This window comes from Littorina saxatilis, linkage group LG6 (genome assembly GCF_037325665.1).
Source record: "Littorina saxatilis isolate snail1 linkage group LG6, US_GU_Lsax_2.0, whole genome shotgun sequence".
Lineage (NCBI taxonomy): Eukaryota > Metazoa > Mollusca > Gastropoda > Littorinimorpha > Littorinidae > Littorina > Littorina saxatilis.
Genome location: NC_090250.1, coordinates 28,394,604 through 28,411,277, shown reverse-complemented (window position 1 = coordinate 28,411,277; position 16,674 = coordinate 28,394,604). Strand labels below are relative to the sequence as shown.

The 16,674-nt window shown below is 45.3% G+C and overlaps 1 protein-coding gene across 1 annotated transcript; it reads right to left on the bottom strand.

Annotated features, from left to right (window-relative positions):
- Positions 1–164: 164 nt before the first annotated feature.
- LOC138967973 (uncharacterized) lies at positions 165–13,136 on the bottom strand. The gene is made up of 9 exons (XM_070340534.1): positions 12,471–13,136; positions 11,433–11,689; positions 8,033–10,403; positions 6,783–7,710; positions 6,334–6,405; positions 5,868–6,032; positions 4,416–4,693; positions 3,540–3,725; positions 165–2,840 (listed from the first exon to the last, which is right to left on the bottom strand). The coding sequence occupies exons 1-9, from the start codon at positions 13,134–13,136 to the stop codon at positions 1,437–1,439; spliced, it is 6,327 nt and encodes a 2,108-aa protein (XP_070196635.1). The 3' UTR covers positions 165–1,436.
- Positions 13,137–16,674: the final 3,538 nt, after the last annotated feature.

Below are 16,674 nucleotides of genomic sequence, written 5' to 3'. Positions count from 1 at the left end.
GGAAATAAAACGATACATCTGCTGAGTGAAAAAGTTACGACAAATTAATTTCACAGATTTTCACTCGTGTCCCTTACGAAGTTAATCCCTTGTCTATTAAAAAACGCACAATAGAAATGTGTCTTTGAACCTGCCTCACAAATAAAATAAATCACACAAACACAGATATATAAAACATTAGATTAACCATTACGTATCGAAAATTAATAACAATTATTGTAATTATATCAGTTCTCGTCTGAAAAAGTAAAATTATACATGTATAAATATAATATATTTTGTACTCTACCTTAACCTTCACGTAAAAAATACTGTGGCTGTGGGTTTTTTTTCACAGAAGGATCTAATGCAGTTTTAGAACAGCTGTACAAGTATGCAGCATCACATATTGACGTGGAAACGTGCGTTGTGGGTACAGCATCAAATGTGGAGTGCCCCTTTAAAAACACTGAAGTGTGTACAAAGACCTTATACCCTTGACCCCGACAATACATGTATATCAGGTACATTTTTTACAAGCAAATCAATATTCTGACAAGGGAAACAATCACTGCATATTGCGCTTTGAATAGCAGCAAGATGATTGCCTCCCCTCGACGCCTTTTTCTCAGTTTTGGTTGCACCTTGTAGGTTATGATTTTTCATTGGATTTTTGAAATAAATTTTGTTCCTCAGTCAGGGGGTTCAGCATGTCGCATCTCGAGTTGCTTTCTGTCACTTGTTGATCCGAGCATGTCAGGAGTACATAATTAACATACACGTGGACACGTGACAGGATCATTAAACTCCGGCCCGGCGTGTATTGCCTCTTTAGCTTTCCAAACACCGACGCGTGTACGATACTACTACTACTACTACAACTACTATTACTACTACTACTACTACTACTACTACTACTACTACTAATGGAACATTTATATAGCGCTTCCTCACAGCTCAAGCGCTTTACAAGTTTAATCAAACAACAACACGATATTAAGCCTATATACAATTTATACAATTTGCATTAATAATGAATATATACACGATGAGCTCAACCATTGTATTGACTCACTCCTTTTTGTCTTTCACGCCAGTAAACTGCTTAACACTGATCAAGAAGCACACCAGTAGCAATTTCAATTTTCGATTTCAAGTTTCAATTTTTGTCTGCGAAAGGTCACCGTTTTGAAGTACGCGTCACTGCAGATTGCCAACAAACATAAGTTCACACCGGTAAAAGAATGAATCAAGCCTTACTTGTGTCTTCCCTGCAAGTGGCTGCACATTTTGTCTACATAGTGTTTTTCTGTGCACCTAAAAGACCGCTGGGTCGATATATCTGTGAACGTTACGTTTTGTTTGGTCAATGATTAAACGTTCAAACAACATACCTTTCTTATTTTTGAAGACCACTGACCGTTGAGAGTTAAAATACAGATTCAGTTACGTCCACGTCAAATGTCCGGCGTAGCAATGTCCGAGAAGCCACGTTTATCATTCCGACCTGTTTCCGAAGCCGGTTTTGACGAGTCAAGCTTCCCTCCAAAACGAGCCTCTGTCGTCGCTCCAGGACCTATTCTGGGGCTCGCACTCCTCGATGTTTTGCCAGAGGTGGAATTACGAAACCCCAGTTTTGCTGACTGGGTTTTCGGAAAGAACCCCACCTTGTTGTTATTCTCTTCTTCTTCATCTTCCTCGCCCTCCTTCTTTACCAAACTGGCGAAGAAAAAGGTACTCTGAAGAACTGGGGTTGGTGTTGTTTTTGGACGGCTGGAAGAAGCAGAGGGTCGAGGTTTCACCATATCTGCTTTGTTCCTCGCTTTGTTTGAAGGTCGAAACAACGGTGATTTGTGCGGTGAGAGAGATCTAAGGGGCTCCTGTGGCTCACCCCAACTTTGACCTCCTGGTCCGGTCTGAGGGCTTGACCCAGTGGCACTTTCCAGGTTCTGGTCAGCAACACCTGTATCTGTGACAGCTGTTTTCGTTTGTTCCCCAGACTTGTTACTTCCTCTCGTCGTCGACACGGAACCGTTAGCTTTGATCGGTTTGTTTGCTGGTTCTTGAGACTGGTATTGCCCTTTGGCTGCTTCTGAGTTTTTGCCCAGAGAAGAGTTATTGGTGGATTTGTTTACTTGGCCACGGTACCTGTATCTTCCTGTGTTTGTTGCTGCGCGGCTTGAATTACGAGTGTTCTGAGACCTGTTCGTTCTCTCTGACCCTGATGCGTCCTTGTCTTCGTGAGCTTTGCTGGATTTGGCGGACAGGCTTTCCTGAGTGACTTTATAGTTTGCAGAAGAACCAGACACGGAGGTTTGGTTATCGTCATCATCGACATCTTGCGCTTTCTTCGATGCATCATCCTTTTCCTCCGTTGTCGAGCTTATCTTCGAGTTACCGCTGGTACTATCATTGTGAGACGCCAGACCTTTTCTTGCTTCCACCCTTGGAGTGTTCCCACTGCTGCGTGAAGATTTATGGCCAGCATTTCCAGAGACTCTCTTATCTTGTTTTCTAAGGTTTTTGTTATGATCAATTTTCTGCCCTACTTCTCCATTGGCGGTAGCCTTCTCTGTCCTCACCTTACCCTGTGTAACCTTGTTCCCGCCTCTCCTTTCTGCACGAGGTGTGCCTGTGTCGCCCTTACGCTGCCCAGTTTCGTTATTTTGATCATCATTCGCTGGAATGTTGTCGTTGTTGCTGGCAGTGCTGCTTGCGTTCGTTGAGGCGTCGCTTTGCTCCCTGAAGATTTCTCGCTGTCGTCGTTTGGACGCTGGTGTTGATGGCTCTTTGTCGTTGACGCCGTCGTAGACATCTTCTAGTTCCTCCAGCTCCTCTACCCTTGCTATGACACCTCGCGCCTGAAAAACATTTGAGAACAATAGCATTAGACGACCAGCAGAGGTAATAGACGAAATATAACTCTGTCGGGTTTTTATGGGTTGTGAAAGTGTTGCTTTCTCTTGTTTCCAAAGAAACACCGAGGCAAGCCTACAATGTCACGTGTAGCTTGCGTTTTAATTATAAAGCAAGGTAAAACAAGGGAAAAAAACTTGAATGAGTTATTTCCGAACATCGTCTATTAGTTCACATCTGGTTGCCAAACACAAACAAACACAATAAACAAGCAAGCTAAACCCAACACGGATTACACATACACAAACAAAAGGCGGATGATAAGCTTTGTATTGCGCCCTCACGGTACAACCGTTAGAGATAGAGGCATATCTTCGTGTAACCCGACTTTCGATAACATGGTTCTGAAGGGGAAGAAAAGGATGACCGTTGTGAGTCAGTGCTGTAGTTAGTGGGGTTGTTGATCTAAGGGCTGTTTGTCAATTGGAGAACTGTACCAGGGATGTTTTGTGGTAGGGGTATAAGGGAAAAAGGCAGTTGACCGGGAGCTGGAGCGCGACAACTATCCCTCCCTTGCGGCGGCCCTGCTTCCTCCTTTTTAAATTTTTTTTTTAAAGCCATCTAAAGTCGGGGTCACACCCGAGAACATGCCCCTGATGTTTTACCGTGAGGGCGTTAAAAACACTTATCATCATCACACGTACCCATTTATAGATGGCCAGCACTCCAGGCCCGGCGTTGAGCACGTCAACCATGACGTGTCTGTCCAGCAGAACGCTGGCACGTGCAGCTATCTCTGGGTGGATGTTCTCCACTTTGACCTTGACCATCTTGCGAAGGATTCCGTCTGGTCCCAACACGTGCAGGCGTCGGCGACAGCCTTTCCAGTTCTGTTCCACGAGAAGAAAAATTATTGAAGTTAAATGTAGCCCTTTTTGTCTGAGAACCTGTGCGTTGTGCACTTACAAATTTACACCAAAACGTGTTGCCTAAAGACGCACTGAAAGCTACGATCAGCATACGGAATAAGTATACTTCAAGAATACGCACAAATGGAAAGAGACGTAGTTTTGATAACTGCGCGCACTGTCAAGTCATGTTTTCCATTTCTTACAAAGAAAAAATAAATAAATATTGTACAACTACAATACGTAAGCACCCAAGGTTTTAAATCGTGATTCTGAGTTCTGCAAGCGGATAGTCGTCTTGCATAAGTAATTAAGCAAACCTTTTAGTCTCTATGAAAAAAGGACAAGGTTAGGAATGAGATAACATCCTGTACCATAACTCAGAACTTTGGTTTCCCGGCCTTTGCTGTCATATTGTTCACTTTAAAAACATCCCTCGCTTTAACGAGAAAAAAAATACCCTGAATTTGCGGTACTCGTACCGTCACAATATGTTTTGCTATCTAATACAATAAACATTCTTTTCCATTGACTTTCACTATTGCTGTCTGTTCATCTCTTTTTTGGGGACCAATTTAGCGCCGATACCACCACGACCACCACTACCCGCCAACGGGTCCAACGTTCCTAGGTATCCCCTCCCCCAACACACACATAAAACACACTAAGCACCTTCGTCAGTCCCTCATGGACTCCAATCAGAAGCAGGACGCCTTTAACCACGTGATGCACCACTTCCGGTGGGCACCGGTAGCTGCGGATCTCCAACAGAGTGCGTATATCCGCTTCCACCAATGCCGGAAATGAACTGTGCACGCGGTGAGGACTGAGCTGCGCATGCGCCTTTCTGCATATGACGCTCATTTCACCGGCAAATCCATGTCGTTCGACTTCAGTCAGGGCTTCCCTGATAGCGGTGTTGTCTTTGGATTCCAGAGCCTGTATTAGACCTGTTGAAATAACCGTGATTAGTGTGTTTTCGTTAAGATTATAATTATTATGGTGTCACAAGTGTTGATAGCTTGTGCTGGTGCTGGTCTACACACACACACACACACACACACACACACACACACACACACACACACACACACACACACACACACACACTCTTTCACACACTCTCTCTCTCTCTCTCTTAAACACACACACACACACACACAACCACACACACACACACACACACACACACAACCACACACACGCACACACACACACACACAACCACACACACACACACACACACACACACACACACACACACACACACACACACACACACACACACACACACACACACACACACACACACACACACTTACTACACACAACCACCAACATCACCACAAACAAGGACGCCAACAAAACACAAAAGGATAATAGCAAAAATTGATCGAAGTGGTTCAAGTCGTCTTTGGAGACCAGTGTCTGATTCCAAAGGATGTTCACGTCTACCTGACTAAACAGCACACTTTTGTTTTGTTTTGGTTTGTTTTTTAATATCTGGTTTTTTTTTAATTGTGTTAAATACATGAACTCCAAGGACGTGTGATTCACGGGTCACGTGTCTGAATCCAGGCCGATACAAGGGACTGGCCAACTTCACGTGCAGACTGAGAGACAGTATCCATGTCACACCCATGTGTCACCACTGTTGCACGTAACATATATCGATCTTTATGCCAGAAGTGCAGTTGGACGATTACATCCAAACACGCACACACCTGGGTAGCATGACTGTTGAGGGCCCCAAAGGGGGGGGGGGGGGGGGGTATCATCACGATCACGGGACTGAAGGGAAATTTTAGCTTTCACGATCACAGTTACCTTGATTTTTGTCAATGATCACCGCAGTCAATGATGAAAACAAATGACGATCACGATCACGAGACTTGATTTTTTTTGTCATCACGGATCACGGGCAAAGTCCCATCACGATCACAGAAATGGAAATTTCGGCAATCACGGTCACAGAAAGGTCAAAAAACGCCAATCACGATCACGATTTGGGGCACTGTTGATGTTATCTTTAAACAGAGAGAAAGCGACCTGAATTTCTCAGCGATGGGATACTAAGGAAATGAAGATGAACAATGAATAATATTAAATAGGTCATGTCCTCACCGTCTCTCAGCTGAAACAAACTCAACAAACGCTCCCCCTCCGCCAAGTCAGGACAAGGGGGATAACCTCCTCTGTTGTAACGAGTTACTGCCCTTCCTATGGCTTCTCTGTCGCGACGCTGACAAGCGTTCCACAACTTCCGTCTTAGGTTTCGCTCCGCTGTTCCTGCGTACAAAATAAACATAAGTTAGTGCACGCGAGCACGCGCGCAAAACACACACACACACACACACACACACACACACACACACACACACACACACACACACACACACACACACACACACACACACACACACACAAAAGAACATCTGTAGCAATACGTTTTTGGACTGCAGAGTCTCCTAAGTTAGCTCCTCAAAGGCCTTAGAAGCTGACAAATTGATATTTGACAATTGAATATATTATGCTTCTTTTAACATTCTTTCATAATAATGCGTGTTCTTTATCCTCGCGCAATGCTCACCTCCATCTTCTCGATCGGAGTCTTCACCTTGAAGCACAACTGACTTGCCCACCTGCAATATAGCGTCGGCATCTTAAGGTCAAACTTTTCTTTCACGTCAAAACAAATGGAATAAATAAACAGAAAGAAAACTCCATAGCAGTAGGACCAGCCAGAGAGGTAAAGAACGTTAATAAAAGAAACTCAAACATTATTACCGAAGTGTACACACAATAAAGGAATACACGGCTTGTTATAATTCGGTCCCGCATAACGATTCAAGGGACGATAACAAAACCAACAACCAAATTCATCTTGTAATTTCCGAATACGTCCGCGTTGTAGATTTCTTGCAGAAGGGCACTTGGCAGGAGTTTAATGTAAGATAGACAGATAGACAGACAGACAGACAGACACACACACACACACACACACACACACACACACATTACACACACACACACACACACCCGCACTGACATACAGACGCAGAAACATGCAATAGACGCAGAAACATGCAGGAACACCGATCTCTCCTCTACCTACCTTTTCCCCACGCTGTGTGACAACCTCTCTTTTCTCCTCTTCTTGGTACCGCACCTCTTTCTTCTTTACTTTCGTTGAGCTAGGAACACCCTCTTCTCGCGGTGTCTTTACTTTCGTTGAGCTAGGAACACCCTCTTCTCGCGGTGTCTTTTCTTTCGTTGAAGCTACTGTGTCTTTGTTGGTCTTTTCTCTTCCTTTGGCTTCTTCTCCCCTAGATGTGGAATCATCCCATTTCGTCTTTTCTCTATTTGTGTTCGGTCGAGGGGTGCTGGTCTTGCTTGCGCTGTTATTGCCGGAGGGAGGAGCATTGTACGCCTTCGCGGGTTGAAAAACTCGCTTCATTTCAGCGACACGATCGTTCATGGTCTTTCCTGTAGATTTCACCGCCTTCGTTTCTCTAGTCTGCTTTCCGGTCGTAGTTACAACCCTCTTGTCCTGTGACTTCGGAGCCCTTTCACGACTTTCATTCGATCTGGACGACTTGGTTTCTTTGCGCAAAGAACCAGGTTTTTTTTCAGCATTTGGTGAAAGCGATTCACGCGTGGTGGTGTCCTCACCATCAGTCCCTCTCTGCACCCGCTCTTCATCAGAGCTTTCTTTTCTATCGTCCTCGCTGTCAGACGAAAAATCGTCATGGTCGTCATCTTCATCGGAGCCGTCGTCGGAGTTGTCGTCGCCCAGCGGGTTGGAGAGATAGACCTCGTCGTCCAGGAAGTAGGCGGACTGTTTCTCCTCGTCGTCCAGGTGAGAGCGATGACCGCTGTCCGGTCTGACCTTGAACCTGGCCTCTGCCGCTGCCCACACGGCGTGCTGATGGTCAAGCTTGGCCGCCATGTTGCGCTCCGTGATCACCTGCGACACAGATTTTCAGATGACGAGTGGATGATCTTGTTTGTCTGGACATGTTATCATGAAGAACTTGTAATCATGTCAACCCATAGCGCTTAAATGTGTCTTCCTTACTGTGTCAACAATTTAACATGCTACCACAGACCTGTCAAGACTGGCAATAATGGCCAGTGGTAAGCGAGAACTAGGACGCATGTGCCACCCAAATCACCCCCCCACACACACACACACACCGGGTTCAATGTTCCTGTGTCTACACCCCATCAACCAACCGACTTCTGTAGAGCAAACGACCCATTATTAAAAAAATAAAAATACAACTAACCTCAAACTCGGAGACGCAAACCATGTGGGCGTCGCGGGAACCGGCTGACTGAACGTACAGCTTGACCCCTGACCCCTCGTCCTCTCTGTTGACCTTGACATTGCATCGCCACACGTGCCACCCATCCTCTCCCTCATCCTCTTCCTCGTCATCTTCCTCGTCATCATCATCTTCTACCTCCTCTTTTTCTTTCTCTTCGCCTTTCACTGTCGCACTTTTCTTCGAAGAATGACTACTTTCTTGGTCAGACAGTTGATACGAGGTGCAATCTTTGTCTGATGTTTGTGTTCTGTTCGTATGCTTTTCACTGTTGAAATCGGTGCCTGCCTCTTCAACGTCAGCGTCAAATTTTCTTTCGTCAATTTCTGACTTTTCCGTGACTGTAAAACTGTCTCTATTTGCTTCTTTTTCGCCTTTGTCGTCGAAAAAATGGTCTTCGGAAATCTTGTCTTGATCCTTAGGTTGTTGGTCCTTGAGATGCATGTCTTTATCGCTGCTGGTCTTCGTGTCATCATGGTCCATTTTTCCATTCCTTTGCTTTTCTTCCCCGTCATCATCGTCGTCTTCATTGACGAACTTCTGAGTCCCAGACTGCCCAACGATTGCCACGACCTTGACCTTGTAGGCTCTGACAGCGAAGTGGGCCACAGCTCCCAGCACCAGACACTTTCTCAACGGAGCGAGGATTTGAACCCTGGGCCGCCAGTCCGGGACAACTCTGGGCAAGGGGAGGCAATCCTTGTTGGGCACAGCACACTCTACGAGAGCGGAGTACAGTAGGAACTTGTGCCCCTCGCCGTCCACGGGCTTGCCGTACAGGTGGAAGAGGTAGTCGCCCGGTTCCGGGAGTCTGGCTTTGAAGACACTCTCCCCAGACTGGCAAACGTGTTGCACGTACTCTCCAGCGTCGCCTGTCTCGTCCCCGTCGTCGCCCAGGTGGTGCAGGTCACACGAAAGGTCTGCTGCCTCCGGAGTGGTGAACACGAAGGTGACTTTGCCGGAGTACGGAGCCACTACGATGGGAGACTTCTTGGGGCACACAACCTTCATGTTAAAGTCCGCGAAGGCTTTGGTGGGACCCAGTTTGCTGTAGGGTAGGGAGGGAAACGGGTGGACCACTTCGGGTATGCCTGAGTCGCAAAGGATCAGGTAGTTGCACACGAGCTGACACTTTCCTGGGGAGGATTCTTCTTTGACGTAGACGCCCAGCACGTAGTCCCCTGCCTCGGGAATCCTGAGGAGAATCCTCACCTTGTTCTTGCGGTCTCTGAAGTTGACCGTGGAGTGTGGCACCTCGGTGCCAGGACCCTCGTCCTCAACGGCTAAGAGTTTCTGGGTGACCACAACGGGTCTTGAAGAGGCGAACACCACCTCGGCCTCTCCAAAGTCCACGTTGATGCATCCTGTCTCGTGGCTGATTGGTCTCAGGCCTAACGCCGAGCACTCAGCCCCCGGCCCCCACTCCACTCGCTCGTTGCACGGGAACTTGAGCGGGGTGGTGATGGTCTTGGCAAACGCCAGGTCAAAGGAGACCATGTGGGTCATCTCGTTGCCCTTGGCAGGGAGGAGAGTCCCGTACAGCTCACACACGTAGTGTCCAGACGACGGAGGGATGAGTCTGAGAGTCGCCTCGCCAGTGGAGAACTGGTTTTCCAAGAAACCGTACCGAGAGAGGTCTCTGCAGGACAACCCGTTGTTGCTGATGCAGAACAGCCTGAAGGCGAATCTCCTCAACGCCTTCCCTTTCAGCCTCCACACCACCTCGGTTTCCTCGGCGATGTCTTTGACCCTGAAGGTCGTTGGATAGACAAGGTCAACGTTGAGGTAATGCAGTTGAGGTTTTATCAGCAGTGACGTCTTAAAGTCCGGCTCGTTCACAGGTTGAGGCAGCAGCTGCCAACAAGGGTTGTCGGGTAAATGTGACGTCACTAGCATTTCCGGAGGAGGGAGGAAGTAGAAGTTATGAGGCGCGTGCTCTCGGGACTTTTTTTCGCTCTCACGCTCGCGAGAAGAATCTCGCCTGTCAAACTCGTTCCTGGAGGCGGGTGGTGGTTCCGGAATGTCATCGATGGTGGAAACCGTTCCTGGGCGTTGGCTATTAGTTTCCAGCTCCCTGGGGGAAGACCTCTTGACGTCATCCCTCTTGACGTCATCCCTCTTGACGTCATCTCTCTTGACGTCATCCCTCTTGACGTCTGATGCGTGAAATTTGGAGCTGCGCGCCCCCAGGGCACAGTCGACGAGCCCCCACCCTCCAGGTAGCAAGATGGCGGACCAGGTAGCGTGACGGGTCCCACACAGGTGAGCTGAGGGCTGCGGGCAGTAGAAGCGAACCTTGCCCGTCACCTTGTGGGTCTCCAGGTTTGCGCATCTGCACGAGTGTACAAATAAATTTTTTTTAAATGTATGTTCAATAACAAGACTGTGCAAGGAAAGGCTACATTTCATTTCATGTTGATCTATCTCTCTCTCCATTTGAAGGGTTGTGTTGATATCTCTCCCCTTTGGGATGGTTTTGTTCATCTCTCTCCCCTTTGGGATGGTTTTGTTCATCTCTCTCCCCTTTGGGATGGTTTTGTTCATCTCTCTCCCCTTTGGGATGGTTTTGTTCATCTCTCTCCCCTTTCGGATGGTTTTGTTCATCTCTCTCTCCCCTTAAACATGTTTGTGTTTGTGTTTGTCCTCTTTGATTTGGGTTTGTCGATTTCTCTTCCCTTTTGGGTGGTTGTGTTATTCTCTATTTTTGAGTGGAAAAACCATCTTAGATAACACATTTACTGTCACGGGTTTATTATTTGTTCATCTTCAACTTTTACTCCATTTTGCTTTTTGATTTCAGTGGATGACTTATGTCTGCTCGCTAGACTAAAATATCCCATGAGACCAAAACGACGCATAATTATGGAACGTACGGTGCAAGTGAAAGAATAAGGGTTTAACAATGATGGTCGAAAGAGACCTACTCTATACCTATCACCTAAGACTGAGCAAGTCGTGATTATTAACAACAGAGCGCCGCACCCCACAATACTAGAGCCAGTCGTTATAATAATAGCTCAGGTAATACACACGAATGGCATCATGTAACCACTGGGATTAATACTTGGTAAATTAGAGACCCCTGACATGACCTAGACAAAATATCAGAAAATCAGGTCTCAAAGGAGAGGGGTTAGAGGTACATTACCAGATGTAAAAAACACAAAATATAAAAGATCTTAAAACGAAGGAGTGGGGGGGGGGGGGGGTATTGAAAGAGTAACTCATAAGAATACAATCCCGTTTATGTACATATTTTTATTTTTTTTAAATTTTTTTTTTAGACATAGACAAAAATCGGTGATAAACCAAAAGAAAAGGATTTTTTTCCCCCCATGGGCACCAAAAAACCCCAACTTACTTGCAGATGAGTGAAAACATGTCAGCATGGTCGATCTTCCCTCTTTGCAATTCCTCTTTGTAAGTTCGCAGAGTATGGACAACCGTTTCCTCACTTTGCTCTTCTTCGTCTGTTTTTGGAGTTGTCTTTCCTTGTTTGGATTGCAGACACGTGACCCACCGGTAGAGGGCGTAGGCTGCTTCCAGTTCCGTCTGTGTGGGCGAGAGCAGGTACTGTACAAGCTCGTAGGTCGGAAAGTTGTCAAGCTGTTTGGGAGTCTGCAAAAAAACATTCCAATGTTTTTTTTAATCATTGAACCAAAGAGGAAATGCATTCTACAGCTCTATTTTTTTTTCATCAAGGCAAACAATTCTGGCAAAAAAGTCATGTAAAACTATATTCATTGGAGCAAATGGTTCTGGCAAGAAAAGTATTGCATATATAACACTTTATTGCAGCACATGATTCTGGCAAGAAGAGTCATGTAGAACTATATAAACACGCAGCAAATGATTCCGGCAAGACATTTCAAGTACAATTATTCATCGTAGCAATTAATTTTGGCAAGAAAGTCCTTTCATATTTGACAAGACCGTTAAAAGTTGGACCACATAGTGTCGTCTGAAAAAAGCCTCAGCAGTGTCTTTGACTCGAACCCTTCGGGAAGCAAAGAATGATCGTGTTGAACACGATGCAGGGCTGTATCTGATAAAACTTACAAGGCCGACTGGTGACGACATTAGTTCGGAAAAGATCACATTATGAACATCGTGCCCAAAGACCCAATTAACCACGTGCTGAATTAGAGCAATTCCACGAACAAAAAAACTATTTTTGACCCATTGTCAAGATGCCTGGCTGTCATATTGACTGATTGAGCGTTTTAATGTACGACTGATTGATTGATTGATTGATTGTATAACGTTTGAACATACTGAAATGGTAAATGCAAAGGCCAATTGTGTTTGTCCCACAACCCCTCCACCCCCCCCCCCCCCCGAAAAAAATACACCAGAAAACCAAAAATAACCCACACCAAACAAACATAAATACACTCACGTTTAGAACATAGCGATCCAGTTGTTCCATGCGTTGTGGCGTAGGTTTGGTAAATTGCGTTTTGGGAGGTTTTGGTCGGGTGGGGCTTCCGTACTCAGATTCCTTGTCAGGGGAAGAAGCTAAGATATGGTCATTTTCTCTTGCGTCCTCACTGCGAACATCGCCAGCTGCTGGAGTCCTTGAATTTTCTTCTGATTCCCTTGTTCCATTCAAAGAATTCTCAGACTCTTGCGCGCCTGGCCCCACGACATTCAGAGAGATTTGTGTGTTCTGTCTTGAGTATCGCACTCTGCTCAGTGAGCTGTCTGAGTCTCGCGATAAAGGTCTCTGTTGTCCGGTTCGGCGCGAGGAACTGTTTGAATCTCGTGTCAAGGGTCTTCTCTGTTCTGCTGAAGTCTCTTGTTCTCCGGAATCTGTTCTTACTCTTTCCACGGAGTTGTTAATTTGACGTGACACTGGCCTGTATGCATCCAATGAAGTCCCTGATTCCTGCCTGTTCATGGCTGTGGGGGTGTCTGGCTTTCGTCTTGCTGATCTGATTCTGTTGAAGGAGGTGTCTGAGGTTCGTGAAACTGGTCTGATTTTGTCGTTGACACCCTGGCCTTCTGATTCTTGTGAGGTTGATCTTTCAACACTTTGGCTTACAAAACCGTGTGGTTTTCCCATGGCTGATGTGATTCTGCTGGTAGGTTTGTCTGAATTTCCTTTTCCGGGTCTGTCCGGAGTTGTATTGAGTGTTTCTGTTCGTTCTCCTTGTCGACTACTCATAGATTCTCCAGTCCCTTGGTCACCCAGGTCAACAGAGTCTGTTTTCCTCCTTGCAGAACTGATTCTGCCCAGAGAACTTTTGGAGTCTGTTCTGCTGGGTACGGGTTGAGTTCGTTTACTTTCAACAGCGTTCGGGTAATCTGAATTGTCTCCCCCTCCTTCATTTTGTTGTTGTGCTGATTGACGTCCAGTCAAAGGTCTCTCTTTCTTGGGCGTCTCTGATCTGACGTTGTGCAAAGAACTGTTCGACTCACGCGTTTCGTGGTTGGCGTCATTAATTGGACTCCCTGACTGCTGATTTCCCGATCTCTCGTGACTCACAGAAGTACTTGTGTGTATCACTTCTGAATCACTTCTTTCGAATCGAGGACTATATTCATCTGATGAAATCTGTGTAGGACTCAAACCACTTTGAGCATCACTGGTAGGATTTTTGATGATGACATCTGGGGTGAGGCTTTGAACAGCGGGCGCTATGTCTTTAGTTTCCATTATCTTTTAGTTATTATATTGTTTTTGTTGTTTAGTTGCTGTTTAATTTTTTTTCTTAAGGTTGACAGTTCAATTCCTAAAACTGCTGTACACAGAAAATGTGTCATATTTCTTCCAGTTTAGTTTTTTTACAAGTTTTGTGGCATATATATTCCTTCAGTCTGAAATTCTGTTTTCAATCAGAAGCTTGCATGGTAAGTCGATGTTTACGACCAAACCAGCATCCATTGATTTATCAGCATGGTTGTGTTAGTCATTTCTTATTGAATCCTGTAGGAAATCGTGGTCAACATTGTATCCTTGATTGAGAAAAGCACTGCACGGGTCTTCCTCTTTTAAGTTGACTTCTGTTAATTTTGCAAAGTAATTGCTGCAGAAACATTACAACTTGTTACTCTTCTTGGATCCGCCAAACACTACATTTCTCCTTCACGTCTTCAACGTATTCACTTTCGAATCTTTGTTCCAGTAGTTTTTCCACATAATGCCTTCAACATAATCTACATTTAAACACGATTTTTGTTCCAGATTTCTGAGGACCAAACACTTCTCTCAGCATGAAAATGTCGTATGGGCGCCGATGGTGTTGGGTTTTGCCTCTCCGTGTGAGTGGGGCGTGGGTTGTGTTGTTGATGTTGTAGCGTCGGTTACCTTGGCACTACCGGCAGCAGCAGCCGACGACGGACAATGCGGCGTTTGCTCTCTCTGTGAATGAAGATTGAAAATGAATTAGTACCCCTCCCTTTCGATTTAACGCCCAATCAAACAATGTAAAGAGCAGGATGCGGAGGAGGAAAGGGGGTGCGGGGCGAGGGTACTTACCCCCTCTCTAAGTTTCTGGCATTATACGCACATTCACACGCGCATCCGAGTCAGTGCACACACACACACACACACACACACACACACGCACGCACGCACACATGTTTGCGTGCGTTCATCCGACCATCTTAGTACTATTGGTTCTATACTCTTGGAGAATGCCTTCTAAACGAAATCCTGAAACGAGTACAAATGCGTTTATAAGTCGAACACCACTTCGGAACAAAACGGAGAGAGACTGAGAGAGAGAGAGAGAGAGAGAGAGAGAGAGAGAGAGAGAGAGAGAGAGAGAGAGAGAGAGAGAGAGAGAGAGAGAGAGAGAGAGAGAGAGAGAGAGCAAACCTTATCGATCACGATCGATCATTGGCACACACTCAGTGCAGCAGAAGCAAGGCACCGCACTTTACTACACCGAGAGAAGAAAAACATCAAACAGCTGGGAATCACACGTTGGCGAGACAAACTGAAAAGCAATATCCTGTCTATCCATTATTCTCTTTGTGGTCTATCCCTGCAACACTGAACTGGACTTAGCCACGCTTTGCCGAGACTGTTTTATGCCGTTAAATAAAGATGGATGGATTTTGTTTCACGGGGTATTTCCGGTGGATGATAGTTCCGCGAGCTTACCATGTGCGCCATGGGGGTTAAGCTTTGCAAAGGGAGATTACTGGCTCAGCCAAGCTAATTAACTCTCTCTCTCTCTCTCTCTCTCTCTCTCTCTCTCTCTCTCTCTCTCTCTCTCTCTCTCTCTCTCTCTCTCTCTCTCTCTCTCTCTCTCTCTCTCTCTCTCTCTCTCTCTCTCTCTCTACACGCCTGTCCTTCTCTCACACTCTTAATGATTTTGCTACAAAAGGGAAAAAGGGAGTCATTAGTATTTTAAAATGTTTATGGCAACTGGGTGACAGATCTCCAGCTATTTTTTTTCAAGCTTTTCGACGCACAGATTCAACCGATGCTGTCATATGGCGCCGAAGTTTGGGGGGTTGAAGCAGACCATACACATATAGAGAGAGTTCATTTATTCGCACTTAAACGTTTTTTAATACGAGTATGAGAACACCAAATGCTATGGTATATGGAGAAACGGGAAGGTACCCCTTGTTTATAAACAGCTTTGTTAAATGCATTCGTTTTTGGCTACGTATATTGAGGATGCCACATCATCGCCTTCCGAGCAAGGCGTATGGCCTATAAAATGCTGAAATATCTCCATGAACAAAAAAAGAAAACATGGGCCTCCTCGATCTGTTACAATCTGCAGATGTACGGTTTTGATGAAGTATGGGAAAACCAAGGTGTTGGCGATGAGAGGGCGTTCCTAACAGTATTTAAAGAAACACTTATTTCATCCTATAAGCAAACCTGGCTTGAAAATGTACAAGGAAGTGAACGTTTCTCTCTGTACAGAACCTCCAAATCAACCCTAACATTATCCAACTATTTAAGTGATTTGAAATATATTTAAGCTAGAAATCTTCTGAGTAGGCTTAGTTGGGAGTATCTCCTCTGAAAGTGCATCGATTTCGCTTTAATTTAAATACAACCTCCGCTGATTTATCTTGTCCATTTTGTTGTGGCAGTGTTGAAGATGAAGTCCACTTTGTTTTAGTATGCCCTAAATATGCTGAGTTAAGAGAATATTACCCACCGCGGGTTAGGGGGAAGAATTTACCCGATGCTCCCCAGCAGGTCGTAAGAGGCGACTAACGGATTCTGTTTCTCTTTTTACCCTTGTTAAGTGTTTCTTGTATAGAATATAGTCAATTTTTGTAAAGATTTTAGTCAAGCAGTATGTAAGAAATGTTAAGTCCTTTGTACTGGAAACTTGCATTCTCCCAGTAAGGTAATACATTGTACTACGTTGCAAGCCCCTGGAGCAAATTTTTGATTAGTGCTTTTGTGAACAAGAAACAATTGACAAGTGGCTCTATCCCATCTCCCCCCCTTTCCCCGTCGCGATATAACCTTCGTGGTTGAAAACGACGTTAAACACCAAATAAAGAAAGAAAGAATATTCCACGAAAATACACTAGAATCCCATCATTGTTTAAATTAACCCTGCTGTTTTCAAACACTAGTAAGCCGCTTTTGCTACGTTTTTCTACATTTGTCATGAAGG